General features: G+C 37.5%; 1 protein-coding gene across 10 annotated transcripts in view; it reads right to left on the reverse strand.

The window, feature by feature from the left end:
* Nucleotides 1–1,930: 1,930 nt before the first annotated feature.
* LOC136718813 (mitogen-activated protein kinase kinase kinase kinase 3) overlaps nt 1,931–20,720 on the reverse strand; it is a 147,943-nt gene continuing 129,153 nt past the window's right edge. For 7 of the 10 annotated variants that reach the window (XM_066696559.1, XM_066696558.1, XM_066696557.1 and 4 more), the window contains 10 exons: nt 20,602–20,719; nt 14,917–14,975; nt 14,060–14,163; nt 13,796–13,967; nt 10,298–10,366; nt 9,036–9,128; nt 7,633–7,703; nt 7,146–7,201; nt 6,229–6,294; nt 1,931–3,478 (listed from right to left, as the gene is read on the reverse strand). In XM_066696559.1, coding sequence (XP_066552656.1) covers nt 3,391–3,478; nt 6,229–6,294; nt 7,146–7,201; nt 7,633–7,703; nt 9,036–9,128; nt 10,298–10,366; nt 13,796–13,967; nt 14,060–14,163; nt 14,917–14,975; nt 20,602–20,719 — 896 coding nt within the window. In that variant the 3' untranslated portion in view covers nt 1,931–3,390. The remainder of the gene's footprint in view (nt 3,479–6,228; nt 6,295–7,145; nt 7,202–7,632; nt 7,704–9,035; nt 9,129–10,297; nt 10,367–13,795; nt 13,968–14,059; nt 14,164–14,916; nt 14,976–20,601; nt 20,720) is intronic. The other 3 variants (XM_066696564.1, XM_066696561.1, XM_066696565.1) reach the window with 1 other exon arrangement.

Here is a 20,720-nt window from a genome sequence, read left to right on the forward strand (position 1 = left end):
CTGTGTAAGCTTAGATCCCATTGTGTTTTCTGATCAGTCCCGGGTTCTGAATCTCTTTAAACAATACCTCAACTTGTTTATATAGGAGACACAAACTTAATGGTGGTAAGGGTTAGCTTTTGGGAAACAGATTGATGCTACCTCTAAGAGTCATCTCATTGTTAATGGTAGTGTAGACTAGTGTAGCTGAACACATTCCGAGACCTCCAGGTTGCATAAACATAGACAAAGTAATTATCAGTCATACTAACGATAGACACTGATGTAAAATGCAGTGCATTCTGGGAATGTTAAGGCACTTGAAGAAAATAAAATATGGCCACTTAGTGTGCTATCTGATAAACGTGCAGAAACGATGGGAGAATATGCTAAAACAAATAGTTAAGAGAACTTAGACCACAGGATTGGTTATTGAACTCTTTGGGAAGGAGTCTCAATATTTTGAGGAATCACCAGTGGGTGGGAGAGCAGTGTGTGCGAGCCAATGGGAGGCCTCACCTGTCAGCATCAGTATCAGTGTCACAGTAGTAGGCCATCAGTTTCAATTGAATGATATTTAAATTCTAAGATGGGCTAAAATGTTAGCTTCCTCATCCCCAGACCAAGTCTTATTTTTTTGTGCAACTGTTTAACTTGCATTAGACTAGTCTGTCTCCACAATCAAGACTTTCTGCTTCAATTGGAGATCAGTGTCATGCACTAGCCTGCTATATCATCACATCTTTGTGGGACGAAGTGGGTAAAACGAAGTCTGTCAATCATGGTCAAATGTTGCAGATCTGGCTATACAGATTGAATAGACACTTAGCCCAGTGTTCTGGGAGAAATGCATCGGTCTCCATGCTGATTTAGGACACACAAGGTATTGATCACATATGTAGTAGTACCTGTGTGACTTGATGCAACTATGACCCAAAACATAAGACACAAATTACCAAATTAATAAATTATGAATGGATGCCAGTGCCAAAATGATTGGAATAAACCTGTAATGTTTCCTTGGAACCTGATCAAGATTTAAGATACAACAGCAGCTATTTTTAAAGTAATGACACAAGTATTGTCTTTATCTCCGAGAGAGACAGAGTAAAGGCTTGTCGTTAGGCTTACTTTTGGTAAAGGGCAGTCAGTCCTGGAGAGCCACAGGATCTTCTGGATTGAATACATTATGAACATATTTGGTATACATTTGTAGGTCTAGCTTTAGTTATACAGGCTTGTGTGTTAATGTATAAATGCTGAAGGCAAGTGTAATGCGTCTCTGAGGTTGAGGCTATTGTTTCTGCAGACCGTAGATTGCATTAAATAGTCTCACATTGTGGAGAGGTTTTGTTTAGATTGGTATTATAGTGAATGTATGGATTGATTTATCTAAAGAGGGAGTTGAAGGAGCACTACAAATTTCAAATCTTCAAATCCCTTCTTGCATTTGCTGGCACCAAGCAACTTATACTCTGATCTTTTACTTACTTTTACTTTAACCATCTTTGGGCTCTTTCATCCTGAGTTTGCTCTGTTTTGAATAAATAAACAGTCAGTCAATGTGCTGCAGTGTTGTGTTGGGAAGCTCTACACAGAAATGTGTATAGAGTGTGGTGCAATGATGTCACTACGGATGCCTTTCAGGTTATTACAGAATATCATTTTGACATTTGTTTTACTTCATGAGCAATTTTAATATCCTAATATTACTGGGCTAACTCTAGACTTTCTGTATATCAATTACTGGTCAACTTGGGGATATTTAGCCCTAACATGAGATGCTGTAAAAACAACACAAGTGATACTGTTAAAACCCTAACCTTTCAAAATAAAGATGTCAAAAACAATACATTTTTAGTAAAAAAAAAAAAAATTACCAAAATTTTTCCTGTCAATAAAGCCCACACAGTTTGATGAAACATGCCTGTTTGAAAATAAAAGCAGATCATTGTACAGTTTGTAAAACCAATTGATTTTTATTTTACAGTATATACATAATCCAATATGAAAATGTTAATGTTGCAGAAAATAAAGGAAAAAGAAAACACTAGTTTGTTCATAATCATTACATCTTAAGTTGTGGAAACATTATCCAACAGACAATCCTGTAGTGTGCATTTTATTACTAATAAGTTGAAAACATCATGTGTTTTTCAGCTACCAGAGACACTCCATTAATGCGCTGTTTATAAGATAGCATTGCACGAGGTAGAGTCACCCAACTCATTTTGGCCATTACGTGACAGTATCGAACATCTGAACATTTTCATTTGGCATAACATTTAAAACGTACAACAGTTTAGCTTCAACTTTAAGCTACCTTAAAGAAAGGAATGTTTTTGTCTTTTTTGTTTGTTTTCTAACAGCCAACAATTTCATAGTTAACAAATACCTTGTGAGAATTACTACATAAAACATTTTCTGTATAATTAAGACACCAAATGTTATTCAATAGTACCCACTGGACAAAGGCATCTGACCTTTTCCGGCTTTGTTTTGAAACTTTTCTACTTAAAAAGAAGAACAACAGGACAATTTAAAGATCATATATATAGAATGATGTCAGTTACAGAGCCAAACACCTGTTAATTTGGGATTCTAGAGTGAAACGCAACCCCAATATCACAGTTTGCGCATGTGCGTGTATATATAATCTGTATATATATGAGATATATACATATATATATATATAAAATATTAATCTGTATATCACATTATTCCTTACCTTTTGTGCAAAATGTTAACACCAGTGTATGCTTCAGCTTTAAAAACACAAGCAATTTAAATGAATAATGGCTTAGAGTTTAAAAAAATCGAAGTAAAAAAGCATAGGTTAAAAGATTTGTATTGGAAGGATTAAATCATGTTTAAAAGAACAAAACATCAGTGTTAATAGGATGGGCTCTTTGCTTCTCTTGTCTTCTGAATACTTTTATACTGTACCCCAAAAGAACTCCACAGCCAAGCCCTTTAAAGTAGTACCCCAATAACTATATGCAATCGCTCACAAACCTTTACATCTGTACAGTCTGCACACCTGTACAACATATATATGCACTGATATCTACATTACGAGTCTTTTAAGTGTACAACTTCAAAATTGTATTAAGTCATTTGCACCAAAAAAATAAAATAAAAAAAAAAGATGCTACATTAATATTTACAACGATTAAATATAAATCAATTAAGCACTTGTGTGGTAAATTAAGATACTAGTAGTGGTGGCAACACACAAAAAAAATATATAAAGAAATTAAAAAAGAAAACGAGAAAAACATCCTCTGCATCTTTGTTACATGCCACAATAAATAAAAAAGAAACAAGTCCAATGCAACCTATCCAATAACCATGGCATCCCGAGCATTCTCCAACGCCGAAGCATCCAAATGTTTCCTCCATGCAAATCCCTCAGTAACTGTTTTCATGTCCTGCCAATATATACAAGTTGCTGTGCGCTGTAGGGTTGTCAGTCGGCCTGCTCTCCAACACAACCACTCTGCAGAGAGAAACAATACAAATAAAATAAAAAAAGAACACCAAAATTCAGAGTGATACAGGAATCTGGTCCAGACCCCACCAATGAAAGGCATCGCCCAAGAAATGGCAGAAGCAACAACATATGCAAGTCCCAGAACCTTCACATCCCTAAAAGGAATGAGAATGCCTTCAATAGCTGTGGCCTGCAATCTCTTTCTAGAACCCCAACCCGGCAGCTCAGCTCATTGATCATCATGGATTCACAGAATGAAATAGAATGGGGGCTTCCAATCAGTGTAGGCAATCACCTTCAGATAAGTTTAGGATTGTTGTCAGGATACGTGTCCTCTCTGGGACCATCTCTTTGTTCCCTGGTACATTTGAGTACATTCGAGTATTCCAACCTCATCTCTCATCATACTTATTCCTGCATCTTTACTAAAATGTACCTGGGTAAATTGAGGTGTTTTGTGTGTGGATGAGCTACCAGGTTGGTGATAATAATACAAAAATCTTATTTCTTCCCCTGCCAAATTAAGGCACAAATAATAATACGACCGCTCTACTTGCTAATCCCATACATTTAAGCAAGTAAAAAAAGTTAACAGATTCCAGAAAGATCCGTAACCATTAGAGTAACAGAAAGGAATGACTGGCAGATAATAAACAGTAAAGAGTTTAACATGTTCTCTGTCCATAGAGATTGTACATTTATTTTCCCCAATAAATAATATAAAATGTAATGAAATAATAATACAAAAAACAAGACATTGCTTTGTGAAATAAAAGTATGTAGATTACAATATGAATAACTCATCACTGTTTTGATGCATTAGAATAGAATCTGTAATTTAAATGGAATTGATTTAAATTTGACTTATTAGAAAGTAAGAAACTGTGAGGTATACAGCATTTAAAATCGATAGATGTAATAGTTATTTCAATTTCAGAATACAGAAATAAGTTGCAGGATTTAAAATGTACCTATAAATATGGTTTAATATGTTGTGTATAATTAAAAATACTTGTATTTAAATATATTCCTTTAGTTTCCTTTAGAAACTATGTATAACAGGTTGTAACAAATTAAGTGATTTAATTCAGATCTGTTGATGTAAATCAGTCAACCCTGATGAGCTACATTCATTTTAGCTGGTCAGGTTAGGATCACTTTATTAACTTCCTGCAGGAAGTTCAGAAACAGCTCTTACCCAGCTGACAAATTCACTTTTATTATAAGTAATCGACTTCAATCAAAAGCAACTCAAAGCTCTGCATTATTCATTCAAGAAACCACATGGGGGCAGCAGTATGATAGTGAAGAAAAGACCAACAAAAATCCAGAAGGTGCCCCACATTTTATGCATCTAATCTAAGCATAGTTTGGCATTGAGGACAGAGTTCATAAGGGGCTCTGATCTGTGTCAAGCCTAGAATAGCCAGTGCTAATCAATGTCAGCCTGCGCTCGTGACTCCAGGGCTGGAGGAGGTGAGGAACGGCAGACTGCTTTCTGTACTGAAGCAACTCCTCTGACTGACCCTGGGTCTGCAGCCAAAAGGGAATGGGCCCATCTGTCCTTTGTTGGAGTTGGAGTTTAAAGGTGTCTGGTTAAGCCTGCACTGCAGTCAAATGTACCCAGATCAATGTGGGAATGTGGACAGAACCTGATCTAATTAAAGGCCAAAAGGGGAAGCCTCAACAAGAGATACTGATATGTTTTCAATGTATAGTACAACAACACTAATTGTATTTCCCACTATGTCTTCCTAGCAGGACATTTTTCATTTCAGTTTGAGTACTTTTGACATTAACCCCTTTAATTTACCAGTGTCCTTGAACACAATATACTCAATGACACTTCACAAAATAGGAACATATTGTGCACCTCGTGAAAAACTTTTGTTTTTCCCCTCTGAGAAAATTTGAAAATGTGCTTTTCTACTAGGAATGTTCACACTGCTGCCGACTCAGAAGGGAAATTAAACATTACACTACCATTTTGTATTCATAGGTGTTTCAACATGACACACTGTACAATACATGGTGAATTCTAGAATGAAAAACTATCCTACCAAAGCAAAAGCAATCAAGAGACACCTGATATGTGAATACAGAATCAGATATAGACCATGGGCTGGATTTATCAATTCCATTTTGGACCATGAGTTTTGAACATAATTAATATGAAACATGTAATAACAAGCCATATCAATCCATCTAAAAACAACAACACATGCTGTATTATTTATTTCTTAGCAGACACCCTTATCCTGGGTATACAATATACAATCATCCCTCTTATACCACATCCTCACACACTGTTAATAAACAGTTAGTGTGTAGCTGTCTCTCTATACCAGGCCTAGGCAATATGAGCGCTTGAGGGCATGGTTCCAGCAGGTTTTTTTAGTTGCTTTTCAGATTAGCAAATGACGCAGATCTTGAATAAACAGGTGATCTGGACAATTTAGACCTGAGGTAGAATTAAAACCAGATACCCCTTTGCCCCTTTAGGACCAGATTTGCCTAACCCTGATCTATCACCACCTCTATAATTCCAACCCTATTTAAGACCAATGCTTGTCCCGAACTACAGTGGTATAATGAGGGAGGTTTGTATCTATAAAGGAATTGTACTGGTACACAGGCTTTGATAAATCCTGCCCGAGAGGACCAAAGGTTTATTTTCCAGAGGATCAGAGATGAAACACTGGCTGACCACAATGCTGCAAGGAGCACTGGAAGAGAGCTCAGAGCTACAACAATACCTGGGCAGACCCCTGCTCTCGCCAGACGCCCTGTTCTCCGCTACACAGTTATACTGCTGCGAGTTTCTTCATTTCGTATAAATTCAAACGAAACAGCAGTGAGAATGCATGCAAACACAGGGGAAGCCAGTTAAGAAGGGAAAGCATTGTATATCTTCATGATGTACATTTGTAGAAATCCCACACTATATAGGCTTAAAATAAACATGTAACGTTACCACAAAATTAGATACTACAATTTTAGTGTTTAAAAACAAAAAACTGTATACATGGTGATTATATAACCATGCAATGACTTAGAAGATTATCTCTGTTACTCTGCATCCAATTTACTGGACAATTGAAGCAACACCAATGATATCATGGACATGGCAGTGGGAAAAAATGACCACCAGGTGACCAGTGTACCTGCTGCTGCTCAATGTATAAGGAAGTGCAAACATTTTTAATGGCATGCTTATAGCCTTAATAAAGCACTCCTCATTAGAACCTTACTACCAGGAAGGTTACTATCTTACAAAATCCAAACATTTCTTGATTCAGTCCTCTGTCAGGAAAGCCATTATAGCAATGTAGCACAACCTATTCTTTTATAGTCCAGGATGTAAGACTTCATCTATTGTGTAAATTGGATTTTGTAAAATGTATTATACTTTGAATTGCACTCTATTGTGTGAATGGTATGCCTTGTACTGCACTGTATTTTTGCACTTTGTATTACGCTTATATTTTGTAAGTCACCCTGGATAAGGGCATCTGCTAAGAAATCAATAATAATAATAATAATAATAATAATAATAATAATAATAATATTCAAATGAATTGCAGTTTATAAACACCCTGTATTTTATTCTGATACACTAAAGTTTCCAGCAGTTCTTTCCTGATCTAGACTGAAGGTTTTTGCAGTCACTCACCTGTCAGATCCTAATAGCCTGAAGATCCTTGTATTGTCAGAAATCTCCTGTGTGATCTGCCATTTCAAAGGGAAATTAAAAAGGTTGAAATTAAACACCACCAATCTTGAATAATAAATGCAATTCTCTCCATACCTGGAACAAATATAGTTTAATCTCAAATGTACCTTTACCCTCTCTAGTAATAATAGTACTGATACTATATAGACTCCTGTTCAGAAAATCTCTGGGCATTAACACCAGCAATTTGCAGTATACGTTTAACTTTTGAGATTATTCCTTGCAAAATTCTGCTATAAAATCTAATGAACTACTGCATTTTTAAAACAGTTCAGAGATTCCACACCTAAAGTGTGTCATAATATTGCTTTCTTGAAAAACAGAGTTTAAAAAAAAACAGCTCTTCATTCAGATAAAAAAAAAAAAAGGATTCCATTACTTCATGCCTTACCACACTGTCTAATTCGATTTGTGAACCTCTACTTACTTCATTGGATTTGAAGCTTCTTCCTTGCATGCCGTGCTTCCAGAATGCCAAAACACTGTCCTGGAGGCAAACTAAAGACAGACCGTTTCTCAGAGACATCCAGTTAATAAGGAAAGGTTATACCCCTTTGGTATTTACAAAATAGGGTCCCCTATTCACAACAATACAACCATTCACATGTTTGTAATATAATTGATTATATCTGACTGCCCATGCTCAAAAGGTCCCCTGGTTCAATTAAAGAAAAATAATACACAGACACATGCACACAAATACTAGGCTATCAAAAGGAGGTTGAGGGTGGGAGTGGGGTTGGTGGGGAGCAGTGTCCCTGCTCAGATTGCAGCACTCACTAAGGCCTAAACCTACATATTAATAAATATATTATAAACTGTGTTTTGTTATTTTAATTATTGTTACAATACTTTTTGTAATAATACACACATACATACACATACATTTACATTCAAACATAAGGATGCAATTTAGATGCCGTCTAATCCAGCCTCATCCCTTCACTGATATACAGTATGTATTCCTCCCTGCCCTTTAAAATTATTTAGCCTATGAAATGGAGATAAGGTTTGAATTAAGTCCCTTCTAAACAGTGCTATACAATGCCAAGACAACATCCATTTCTCCCTGATTCATCAGTGAGTCACACCAGGAGATCGAGTAAATAAAACCTAAATGAGACCCTTTCTGGTTTTGTTAAAGGTGTATTTAGACCTGCCGTGAGAGGGATGAAAATCACTGTACTGGTCCAGAGACCACTTCCATTCACATTATCAAACTGTCCCACTTTGCCGAGTTATCCACTACTTTCAATGCTTTTGAAGATTGTTGGTTCTTGACTGGCCTCCAGTGTAAACATTCTAAACAATATTGTTTGCAAGTAAAGTAACTGCAGAGTAAAGTAACATGAATATTACACAAGTCATTAAAAAGTGTGCACTCTATATTTCCAATTTCGGTGTAGGGACATCTTAAATTTACAGGACTTGTGTGATCGATGAGGCTTTGTACGATTTATTGAGCCGCATAGGAAGTGCGTGAGAGGAAAATCGGCAGATTTAATAAGTTGCATTGTTTTGGAAAGATCATATTATCTCAGAACAAAGACACAAAATAAGTCTATAACAGCTCCATCAGCAACATTGTTAGCTAAACAAGCAGAAAAGATACTGTTTCAAGAATCTGACTGCCGAGGATATTGTCATCGGACGAGAAGCGACTACCCAAGGAGACAGCTTTGCATTCAGACAGCAGTCCTTTAGTCTGCACTATATCATAGCTGACTATAACCTTGATGTCCTGAAATGACCTTGAGTCACAAATAATTGGTGATTACACCAAAAAAATAAGAAAAGGTTTGCATCCAAGATGGATTTTCATTCACGTACCTATAGACTCAATCTGGAAATTGAATGTTAGTTCTGCTGACAACTTCCTGCTGGACTTTAACCTTCCTAGAAGATTCACTATCTTTATACAACCTGAAAATAAAAGAGGTGACAAAGTTAGGGCAATGGCACAATCATTTCTGAAGCTTACAATCTCATTATTTTTAAATTATGTTTTTAGAATGTGTTTTCACTAGTTTTAACAGTCTCTGTGAAGAAACTCACAATAGGCCATTTCTGATCCCGATTAAATGCATCGGTACATTTGATCCCGATCAGTGGTGTTGCGTTTACGCTGCCAGCCGCCACAGGGGTCCTCGCATGCGCACTAACAAGCAAGTCCAAACTTCATTATATGGATATATTAAATTAGTCCTTTAGAACACGACTGTATCAAAAACTGTTGTTTTATCTCATTACGAATTATTCTAACAAGTAAAACCAACACACTTGCATATGTTTTTAAAACCAAAATAAACACACATAAATGTTACAAATGCATTTGATCCGGATCTGTACCATCTCCGAGAGGTGCATTTGATCCGATTGCCGAGCGTTTACATTGTCATTTGTGAGCAGGATCAAATGCTACCGATGCATTTGATCTGGAGCCGAAATAGCAGTGTAAAAGCGCCTAATGATTTTAAAGGAAAAACATCAATACACCATCAAAAGAGTCAAATCAAACATTTACATTCCAAACTAATGGTACAGATTTAAAGATGTATTATTAATATTCAAAAGACAGCATTTCTTCACTGATATGGGTTTAATTTGAATCCATCATAAAACACATTATTCACAATGTACAGCTATATGCAATATAATTGGACTTCATACCTGTGTTTTGTCAATCTGAAAACACCCAATTACAGTATTTCAACAAAATCTGATAGTTTTTTTTTTTTTTCTCAAAGAAAAGGCTTAATGGGACCTGAGGAAAAAAAGTCAAGTTTTTATGAAGGTTCTTGGATGACTTCTAAATATTTGATTTAGATTGGTTAAATCTAATTACAATTAATTACAATTTATTTTTATAACAAACTTTATTAATAGAAGTTGATATGTTTCAAGCGTGGTCTTTTTCTTTAATACCAGGCCTGATAATTCTGCCCTGGGACGGAGTTACCCCTGAATGTGGACGATCATTCTTCTATCTCTGTCCTGTTAATATTGCTCTCCAAAAGTGTCCTTTAATAAAACCACCCACACAGGATTCCCCTACCAAGTAGGCTTCAACAGCAAACAATACAGTTACTCACGGTCAAGGCAGACTAAAATGGTGTCTCTCTCCAACTGTGTGACATGGATCACACAAGTCTGCGGTGCATCTAGAAATCCAGATTTATACAGTTAAAATCTTCCTCATTTCACAAGTTCACCTCTCTTTTCACAGTCTAACATGGTAAGCTTGCAAAACCATTTCAGTCAGTGTATGTATTCTGCTCTCAAAGTAGTACAGCAATCTAGTGGTGCAGTTGATATAGCTATATCTATCTATCTATCTATATATATACACTCACCTAAAGGATTATTAGGAACACCATACTAATACTGTGTTTGACCCCCTTTCGCCTTCAGAACTGCCTTAATTCTACGTGGCATTGATTCAACAAGGTGCTGAAAGCATTCTTTAGAAATGTTGGCCCATATTGATAGGATAGCATCTTGCAGTTGATGGAGATTTGTGGGATGCACATCCAGGGCACGAAGCTCCCGTTCCACCACATCCCAAAGATGCTCTATTGAGTTGAGATCTGGTGACTGTGGGGGCCAGTTTAGTACAGTGAACTCATTGTCATGTTCAAGAAACCAATTTGAAATGATTCGACCTTTGTGACATGGTGCATTATCCTGCTGGAAGTAGCCATCAGAGGATGGGTACATGGTGGTCATAAAGGGATGGACATGGTCAGAAACAATGCTCAGGTAGGCCGTGGCATTTAAATGATGCCCAATTGGCACTAAGGGGCCTAAAGTGTGCCAAGAAAACATCCCCCACACCATTACACCACCACCAGCAGCCTGCACAGTGGTAACAAGGCATGATGGATCCATGTTCTCATTCTGTTTACGCCAAATTCTGGCTCTACCATCTGAATGTCTCAACAGAAATCGAGACTCATCAGACCAGGCAACATTTTTCCAGTCTTCAACTGTCCAATTTTGGTGAGCTTGTGCAAATTGTAGCCTCTTTTTCCTATTTGTAGTGGAGATGAGTGGTACCCGGTGGGGTCTTCTGCTGTTGTAGCCCATCCGCCTCAATGTTGTACGTGTTGTGGCTTCACAAATGCTTTTCTGCATACCTTGGTTGTAACGAGTGGTTATTTCAGTCAAAGTTGCTCTTCTATCAGCTTGAATCAGTCGGCCCATTCTCCTCTGACCTCTAGCATCAACAAGGCATTTTCGCCCACAGGACTGCCGCATACTGGATGTTTTTCCCTTTTCACACCATTCTTTGTAAACCCTAGAAATGGTTGTGCATGAAAATCCCAGTAACTGAGCAGATTGTGAAATACTCGGACCGGCCCGTCTGGCACCAACAACCATGCCACGCTCAAAATTGCTTAAATCACCTTTCTTTCCCATTCAAACATTCAGTTTGGAGTTCAGGAGATTGTCTTGACCAGGACCACACCCCTAAATGCATTGAAGCAACTGCCATGTGATTGGTTGGTTAGATAATTGCATTAATGAGAAATTGAACAGGTGTTCCTAATAATCCTTTAGGTGAGTATATATATATATATATATATATATATATATATATATATACATACACACACATATACATATATACACACACACACACACATATATAAATATAATAAAATAATAATAAAAAAGAGGAGCTACAATTACCCAAAACATTGTTGTGCATTATAGTTTAACAAGAAGCCTAACTTCAATCACTTCGGATAACGTCTTAATTAAATTAAGCACCAATAACAATTCTCTAAAAACAAAACTGGTTGTTCACTACGTTAACATTTTTACTTCCCAAGCAAAGCAAAATATTCTCAAAAATGTAACAAACATTCCACATTAAAGGTTCTTTTTATAATATTTTGCAATATAATCGAAACACAACATGGTCCTGTACTAATAGAACAGAGTTGCAGATGTGCCCTCTGAAACCTGTGCACAGAAACTCACCATTCATCCTGATTTCATGATAGGCACCGAAGATGTTTAATGTGCATTTCTTATATAATACTTGATCCTGCATTAAATACCTTATCGTCACTTCTCATGAACATTTCATCCCATATACATCAAATGCAGTTAACAGGCCTGTACTGCGTTTGGAATGCATTGGTGCACATTACTGCTTTACATCACTTTATAACATTATATTATTAAACTTCACAGTTACTGTGGATGCAATACAAGTTGAGATAAGGTCTCATTGTTTTGACCTGCCCTGCATTCTTCATTGAATTGTCCTCTTTCAATTTGGATCTGCTGACTGTTTCTTCATGACAGTTTTGTGAGTGCCAACTGTTAACCAGCTTGACTGACTGTATATCCCTCATCCCAGCACAGAAGATATGCAGATCTCTCACACAATTATGCCAAAGCACCACCCCAGACAGCCAAGGTAGGGTGGGGTTAGGTCAACCTGGCTAACATCTAAATCACCTAAGCCCATTAAACAATAGTGTGCCACTTGCTTGGAATCCTGTAAAAAAAAAAAACTACACTGGTAAAAACAAATCTGTAAATGCTTTAGAATGATCTGTATTCCTGAATTAATTTGATCTAAAATGTGATCTGATCTGATCAACAGGTACATTAAATATTTGACTGAAGTCATGCTGCTAAAGGAGGTGCCACCATTTACTAAATCTAAAGGTTCACATGTTTTTTCCAACAAAGAGAGTGAATGTTTGATCAATATGTTCAATAAAGCAGTGAAAAGTACAACTTTGTGTGTGTTGTCTACTCAGATTATCTTAGATGAAGAATAGATCACATTTTAGGTCAAATTAATGTAGAGATAATTCTGAACGATTCACAAGCTCTCTCTCACCACTCTAACTGCCCAGTTATTCACAGCCCAGAAAACCAATCTTGATTGGAGGGCCCAACCTGCAATCCATGAAGAAGTATTTTGTGATTATGGTACTTAGAAGCCCATAAAAAGTATAGGGGCCAAAACTGTGGTTTGTGGAGTTGTTAATTTTTGGACTTTTATGGCTCCCTACAGGTTCATGCCATGTTCATCTCTTTAATGACATTACCCTACAGCATTGAGACTGGCCGCATACATGTAATTCCCTGCCTCCTATGATTTTTAAAGTAAGACTCTTTTGGAATCTCCAATTATTCCACTCTCTCTCCCAATTTGGAATCAAGAATTAGTCATCTGAGCCCACTGCTATGGCAATGTGCTTCACCAGAAGGGATGAGAAAATGCATGTGTCATGTGTAATGTGTAACACATTGTGAAAACCATTTGCTGTTTTTCTCTTACAAATGCAGCTATTACACAACTCAGAGGATTTGCTACGCTGGAACGGCTGAACCAGCCGATGCCTGAGAAGCCACGCCATGTAACACTTGGACAAATGTGTGTCTACCTGAGGGAACACGGGACTGAGAATAGTGTAATCAGCCCTTCCCAGAATATAGGACGCATCCTGCAGTCCAGGTGGAGGTTATCAATGGTTATGCTACTAAGTGCCCCCTTCAGTAGTATTTTCTGGTAAAACACGAGGCAAGCAAAGTTCTAGCAGGTTTGTAATGGGATGCCTCACCTGACTCTGTGAACCAGGAGGAGGTGGAGTTCGGATTGACAGTCTCGAAGCGCACCACTTGGTTGAGTTCGGTGCCCTTACTGACGGCCACACAGATCAGAGGATACTGCTGCTCGGGCACCACCAACATCTCAAACACCTCCAATGGGCATGGCAAGGGGAAGTCAATGTTCTGGAAGCACATGAAAGGTCCTCAAATAACTAAAACCAACACAAAACAAGAACCTCTAACAACCCTACTATGGCCAGCCTCCCAGAACTCACCTTGATGAGCATGAACTTCTGCATGGGTTCTACCCACTCGAAAAGGATAACACTGGACTGGAAGGCACCACAGAGGTACTTGTGTCCTGTATAGGGATTTCTCACTGTGGACAAGGAGTAGAATGATCAGAATAAACTATGTATATTAATTTCTGGTTTTATAGGTAGGTCAGTATCTTAACACTTGGAATTAATTGTTGTTAAAGCCAATTAACTTAAACTGCAAGACAACTTACCAGGGGAAATATTCAAGTGCTCTGTAGCCAGTAATGAAAACATAAATCAGATCTGAGCCTTGTGACATAATGTATTGAGTCTACTCTATTTCATACTTGGTATTTAGATGGTATCTATATTTTAAACATAAAAAAACAAAAACTGAACAAATATATATGCAAATTACATAAACACAGAACAAGTGAATGTATTGTTTTTCATATACAGAAAGGGCATTTTGACCCACTCATCATACCCATTTTTTTATGTGGACTTGTTTTTTCAATTAGAGAAAAAAAACATTGTTTAAATGAATATCAATAGTACAGTGCATAGAGGTTGATTCCTATTTCACAGATGACTGAGTTCTGCAGAAAGGGTTTGTAAAAACAAATGTATGTAGAGGAAGTTATTTTTAAAAGTATCCTGTCTCTTGAACAATCTCATTTAAAAATATCACATGTGAAGCAATCTGAACATGTATGACATCTTACTGGGAATGTGTATTTGCATCAAGGTGATGCACAGTGAAGGGAGAATACAAATTAGCATTCAAAACACTTGGAAATGCAGAAATTCACTCCAGCTGAACCAGCAGGCAATATGCTGCATGAAGAAGATGGTTTTGTTATTTTGCTTACCTACGCAACACTTCTGGCAGCCTTTTGTGTCTGGAATTTTTGTGGATACTGCAAACTTCCTAGAACATTAAATACAAACAATAGTGGATTGAATAACAAGACCACATCATATAAGCTTTCCAGCAAAATAGAAATGGAGAGTATCAGATTTCTCAGGAGAATATGACCTCTTTCTTTGGTATTGCCAAAGCATGTAATACTCCGTTTCCACTGGCCACGTTCAGCTGAACCTCAGCTTGGCCGTGCCGTAACTGTACACCTACACTGCGCCCGGCAGCATCTCCACTCATTATCGAGAAGTCCAGCTGCCCTAGGAAGTGATTGAAGGCCGATTTATACTTCTACGTAGGTCCACACATGCGTCTCTTCGTAACGTCAGGCCAGCGCTGATTGGCTGAGCAGGATATTCTGAGAGCCGCGGCCAATCGCTCAGTGCTGGGGCGACCGTTGTGCGATGTGTGTCTGTGTGTAGCGCCGCCGCAGAGAAACAATGTGGTGATATATACGAAAGTATTTAAAATGCATCCACAAAACGCATTTGTCCACAGAATGAGTATTTTGTCTCTCGAACTGCACAAATCGCTAATATAATACACATTTCGAGAACATAATTCACATTTTATCCCACGAAATGCCCACGTATGTCGTGCTTGCCAATTTTGGACGAAAGGTAAAATGTACTTTGCTTTCCGTGGACGAATGAACAATTCGCATTCATGATTAAACAGGTGATGATCAAGGCATTGATCCAGAGACCCGGGTTTACAACGTGATCAGGATTGAACTGCAAAGGCTGCGCCGATCAGACGAGCGCTATCAAGTGCAAATCTAATCAAATAAATAATGATAATAATTAATATATGATGTGTAGAAAATAGCGTGTTTCACCAATCAACGTGATTATAAATCACAATCAACTAATTTGATTACAAAGCCCATATTGTCGGCTATGTATTATTCAGTGCGCTATAGCCTATCACATAAACTGCAGGTCTGGCGGTTGGAGAACAACGTATATATAGCTCATTAATTTTGAGGAGTTTAACAGCAGAAAGGGCATATATGTATCTAATTCAAATATATAGTATCATATAAGAACGGATATGCAGCAGAAATTCACATATGCAGAGACGTGTGTATGTATGTTCTAGTGTTAAGTGTCTAGCCAACTATAGCAAGACAATATAAATCTGCATATACAGGATACAATTTGTATGTGTGTGCGTGTAGTTTCTGTAATAATAATAAAATAAGTCATTGACAGTATGTGTTAATTTACATCAATACAATCGTAGGTGCACCATAGATATCGAGTTACGTATTTGTAGATTGGAATTTAATGCGACAATACCCCCTATGGACGCGTATGTTGGCAGACAGCTGTGCGACCGTCTGCGCACGACGCCCGCGCATGTACGCAGAGACGCAGAAGTATAAACCAGCCTTGAGACACGGAAGGTCAAACCGCATCTAGGACGCTCGGCACTCTGGGATTTAGTGTTTTAAACTGGAGGCTGAAATACCGTTTACATTGAAGTGCAATAAACTTTGGGCTGAAATGTTTTTACGATATCTAACAGTCTTATAATATAAGTTATACAAGATATTTAAAAATAGAAACCGGGACACATTGAAACAATATATAAAACAAATTACATCACTTAAAATTTAGTTTATTTTGTTTGCCAGCGCATCGTAAATAACCGTGTTACTTCTCTCTGTATCATGATCCGATTAACATTGACAATATATCTTAATGTAAGTATCCAGATATTCGCCCTTATTATTTATCTGTCAGAGAATGAACTGTGTTGCATTATTAAATACAGTGCGCTGGGTTTAAATATGTCCCGTGTAGCCACTATATATCCATGTCATGAAATATACAGCATGACAGTCTAATGCCTCGGTTCCACTGGTTTACGCGTCCGTCCTCAGACGCGTCCCAGAGCTTTTTTTGCAAAACCAGGCCGCTGTTAAGTCCGTCCCTCTGATGGGAGGAGCAGCGACTGTGGGTTTGGTTTGTGTTTCGTTTTAAAAACCGAGACAGGAAACACTACGAGCGACACAGCCTGACGTGGAGAGGACTTTTGTGTGTTTTATTCTTTGTGCTTAACATGATTTTAAACAGCGTAATAATACACGTTTCTGCTAAGAGATATCAGGAAGCGCTAAACGTGTATAGACAACATTATATTCAGACAAGCACGTCCCCATAAAAATACGTTTCCATGCGCAACAATAATACTAAATAGCAAATATGTATTGCTATTATTATCATCATTTGTGCTAGTATATATGTATTTTAAACGGCACAGCGTGACTCCCTTAATTTATTACTCTTACTACAGATTTGTAATTGCAAACGATACTATTTGCCGTATCATTTATAATTTACTATCAGACGTCCTTAACCAGGGCAAGTTACAGTTACAAAATACACACGTTTAACGATTAATTATCCAGCTACTATATAGCAGGTTTAATTTAACTAAAGTGTGCACGTCTCAGTCATGGTGTTTATGGACGCATTTATTAAACCAGTCCTTATGTTTTAGAGGGAAACCCAGATCTGCTGTATTTATTTATTCATTAATTTATCTTGTAAATTTATCTCGTTAACTGAATCGTTCGCCTTCATACTGACTGTCTCTGCGGATTGTCCTGCACACCATTCACACAGTGCTCCGATCAACGTTATAAAGACATGTTTATAACTAATATAATTGGATGCAGGCTACAATAATGAATATAGTTAGTTGATTATTGATTTGATTTCATGATAAACACAGATGAAAACCCGCACCCGGTCGTCCTAAAACCTGCCCGGAGGCGCCCGTAAGCACCTGTAAGCACCCGGAGATCACATAACCTACTATATGATTATTATTATTATTATTACTATTATGTTGCATAGCTTACCCCCTTAAATGACATATACAGCAACAGCACAGGGGATATTATTATTATTAATAATAATAATACTATACTAATAATACATATAATAATAATAATGTTTTTATTCCAATACTTTACGGGCTTAGATTGCACTGTGTATTGTCAGACTACATTTAAGTACAGTGTAAATCCCTGCTAACACACAATGTTGCCATAACGCCGTGGCAACGATATGTTTTAGCTGGGATGTGACTGCTTTGTATTGTAAATCGCCTTGATATGTCCTTGATCATGTCTGTTATTGTCTTTGATATCTGGGCATTACCTAGTGCCACCGGGAGCCTTCGGGCAGGTTTTAGTAGTCTATGTGATCTCTGGGCGCCTCCGGGCAGGTTTTAGGACGACCCCATGTACCTAGCGTTTGCTTAAGTAAAAAACTCGTGAACGACCGACTCGTTCAATGTTCAATTGAACAATTGTTTCGTTCATTTGAATGGCAGCAGAGTTATACCCAATATGGCTGAATACGCTCCTCCAGCTCAGTATTCCGTCCAACAGCTGTTAGTTTTACCTTCGAAAATAAAAATAGATCGACCCGACAGCATTATAAAAACATGTTTTGTAACTGATAATTTGACAAGTTACAATAATGAATGTAGAAGTTGACATTGTCATGATAAACACAAAACGCATAAAATTATGGAGCGTGCTTTTGCTTAAGTAAAAAAGACTCGTGAACGAACCAGTAGTTCCTTTTTATCCTTCAATTGAACGATTATTTCGGTGTCGCTGGCAGTGGAGTTATACCCAACATTACTGAATATGCAGTCCTCCAGCATACTCTGTCCAACAGCTGTTAGTAGGGCTGGGCGATATGACTTAAAAATAATCTCTCGATTTTTTTAGAAGTTTGGGCGGTATGAAATATATATCTCGATATATATATATATATATATATATATATATATATATATATATATATATATATATATTAATCCAATCAATCCACAAAATAAGACCAAAGACATTCAAACTACCAAGTATTTCATTAATCCTTCAATAATCCTTCAATAATGCAACACATTACAGGGCAAGTGTTGTGTGATTACTATTATGTGTGTTATGTTGTTATGAGATACACACACATAAGTTTAAAAATAGCTGGCGTTACAATAGTTTTAATAAATCTTAAATGCGGGGTGCTTTATCCCAGGGATTTTATATAGAACAATTATCCGGTCAAGGAAGGATGGACAGCAGCTCCCGTCTAAAAACAGTCCATATTCACCGATGTCTCAAAAAATATGTATTAGAGAAAAAGTGAACATTATAATGCTTACGCATTTCGACTTAGCTTCCTCAGAGCAAATATATAAATATACACATTATGATTTAGTGTCACATAACAATAACACAAGTAATAGTAATCACGCAACACATGCGCTGTTAAAGGTATATTCAGGAAGATTTACCACAGCCGGGTTTATAGTGGCGCATTTAACATCTGCTAGACAGGTACATTTCTTCACTGACTGTCGCGTTTCGATTCTGCTTACCGATACAGCACGTTGTTAATACAAAATTGTTATTATAATATTATTATTATGAATAATAATAATAATAATAACAATAATACAACTGTTGAACCACTTCACCATCTTAATAAAAAGAAAATGATACTTTCTGCATGTGTTTGCATTGCTTTCCAATTTCCAACAAACGTTAGTATTAATTTCATACAAATTATATCAATCTAAACTAGCGGGGGTGGGGGGTGCTAGGAGATCGAGTTTAGCCCGACGACTAGAGCGGGGCGCAACGTGTGCTTGTGCATTAAAGTATCTTTTGGTTATGTTGGTTATTCTGTGTCAGTTCACTCTCCTCCATGTCTTGTGTTTCTGATGCAAATTTCTACCTGCATTCAGCACGTGTGGAACAACCGGGAAGAACGCAAAGCGTCCTAATGATGTAAAATACTGCCGTAAAGAGTGGGATTTGCGACACCACGATATAAACGATATAGCATAATATGAAACAATAGACGTTTTTCTATCGTCATACGATATATATCGTCATATCGCACAGCCCTAGCTGTTAGTTTTACGTTTGCAAAGAAAAATAGATCATTATTTATTTTTTAGCATACGCCCTTATCCAGGGCAACTTACAAAATATAAGCGCAATACAAAGTGCACAAAATACAGTGTAGTAAAAGGCATAAAACATATTACAATTACATATTACAGTAGCATTCAAAAGACATGTTTGCAACAAATATTTGGACGCATGGTACACTAATTCATGTAATGTATTAATAGATTTTTGATTGTATTGATAAACACATCTGAAATCATACACCGAGCGTTTGCTCGAGTAAAAAAGAGTCGTTCATTTTTATCATTCAATTGAATGATGAGCAATCGTTCGCCGCGGGGGGAGCGGTTCTTGGCATTGCTGACTCAAATGAACGAAATTATTTGAAAGATTAGTTGTTTTTACTGAACGATTCGAAGAGATCCGAGTCAGTAAAGAGTCGAACCTCCCATCACTAGTTAGAATGAAAGACGCACAGTACTGACCCGGACCAGTTTGGGACACAGCCGATATGATGTGCGAAACTGTGCCTCCTAAAACTAGTCCAGGCATAGGCGGAGGTGCAGCTGAGCCCTAGTGGAAACCCCCTGGCACGGCACGACCACGCTGAGGTGCAGCTAAACATGACTAGTGGAAACGGGGTATAAGATACATGCGATATATAAAAACAACAAGGAAATGAACACTCTATACCTGGGAAGGATTCTGTCTGGTAACTTGTGAGTAGGGATGGCAACAGGCAACTTCTGCATTTGGCGAGCATATTCAAACAGGCCTGCCAGGTTATGGGAATACAGCTGGGATGCTTTCCC

Source organism: Amia ocellicauda, chromosome 23 (genome assembly GCF_036373705.1).
Source record: "Amia ocellicauda isolate fAmiCal2 chromosome 23, fAmiCal2.hap1, whole genome shotgun sequence".
NCBI classification, from domain to species: Eukaryota; Metazoa; Chordata; class Actinopteri; order Amiiformes; family Amiidae; genus Amia; species Amia ocellicauda.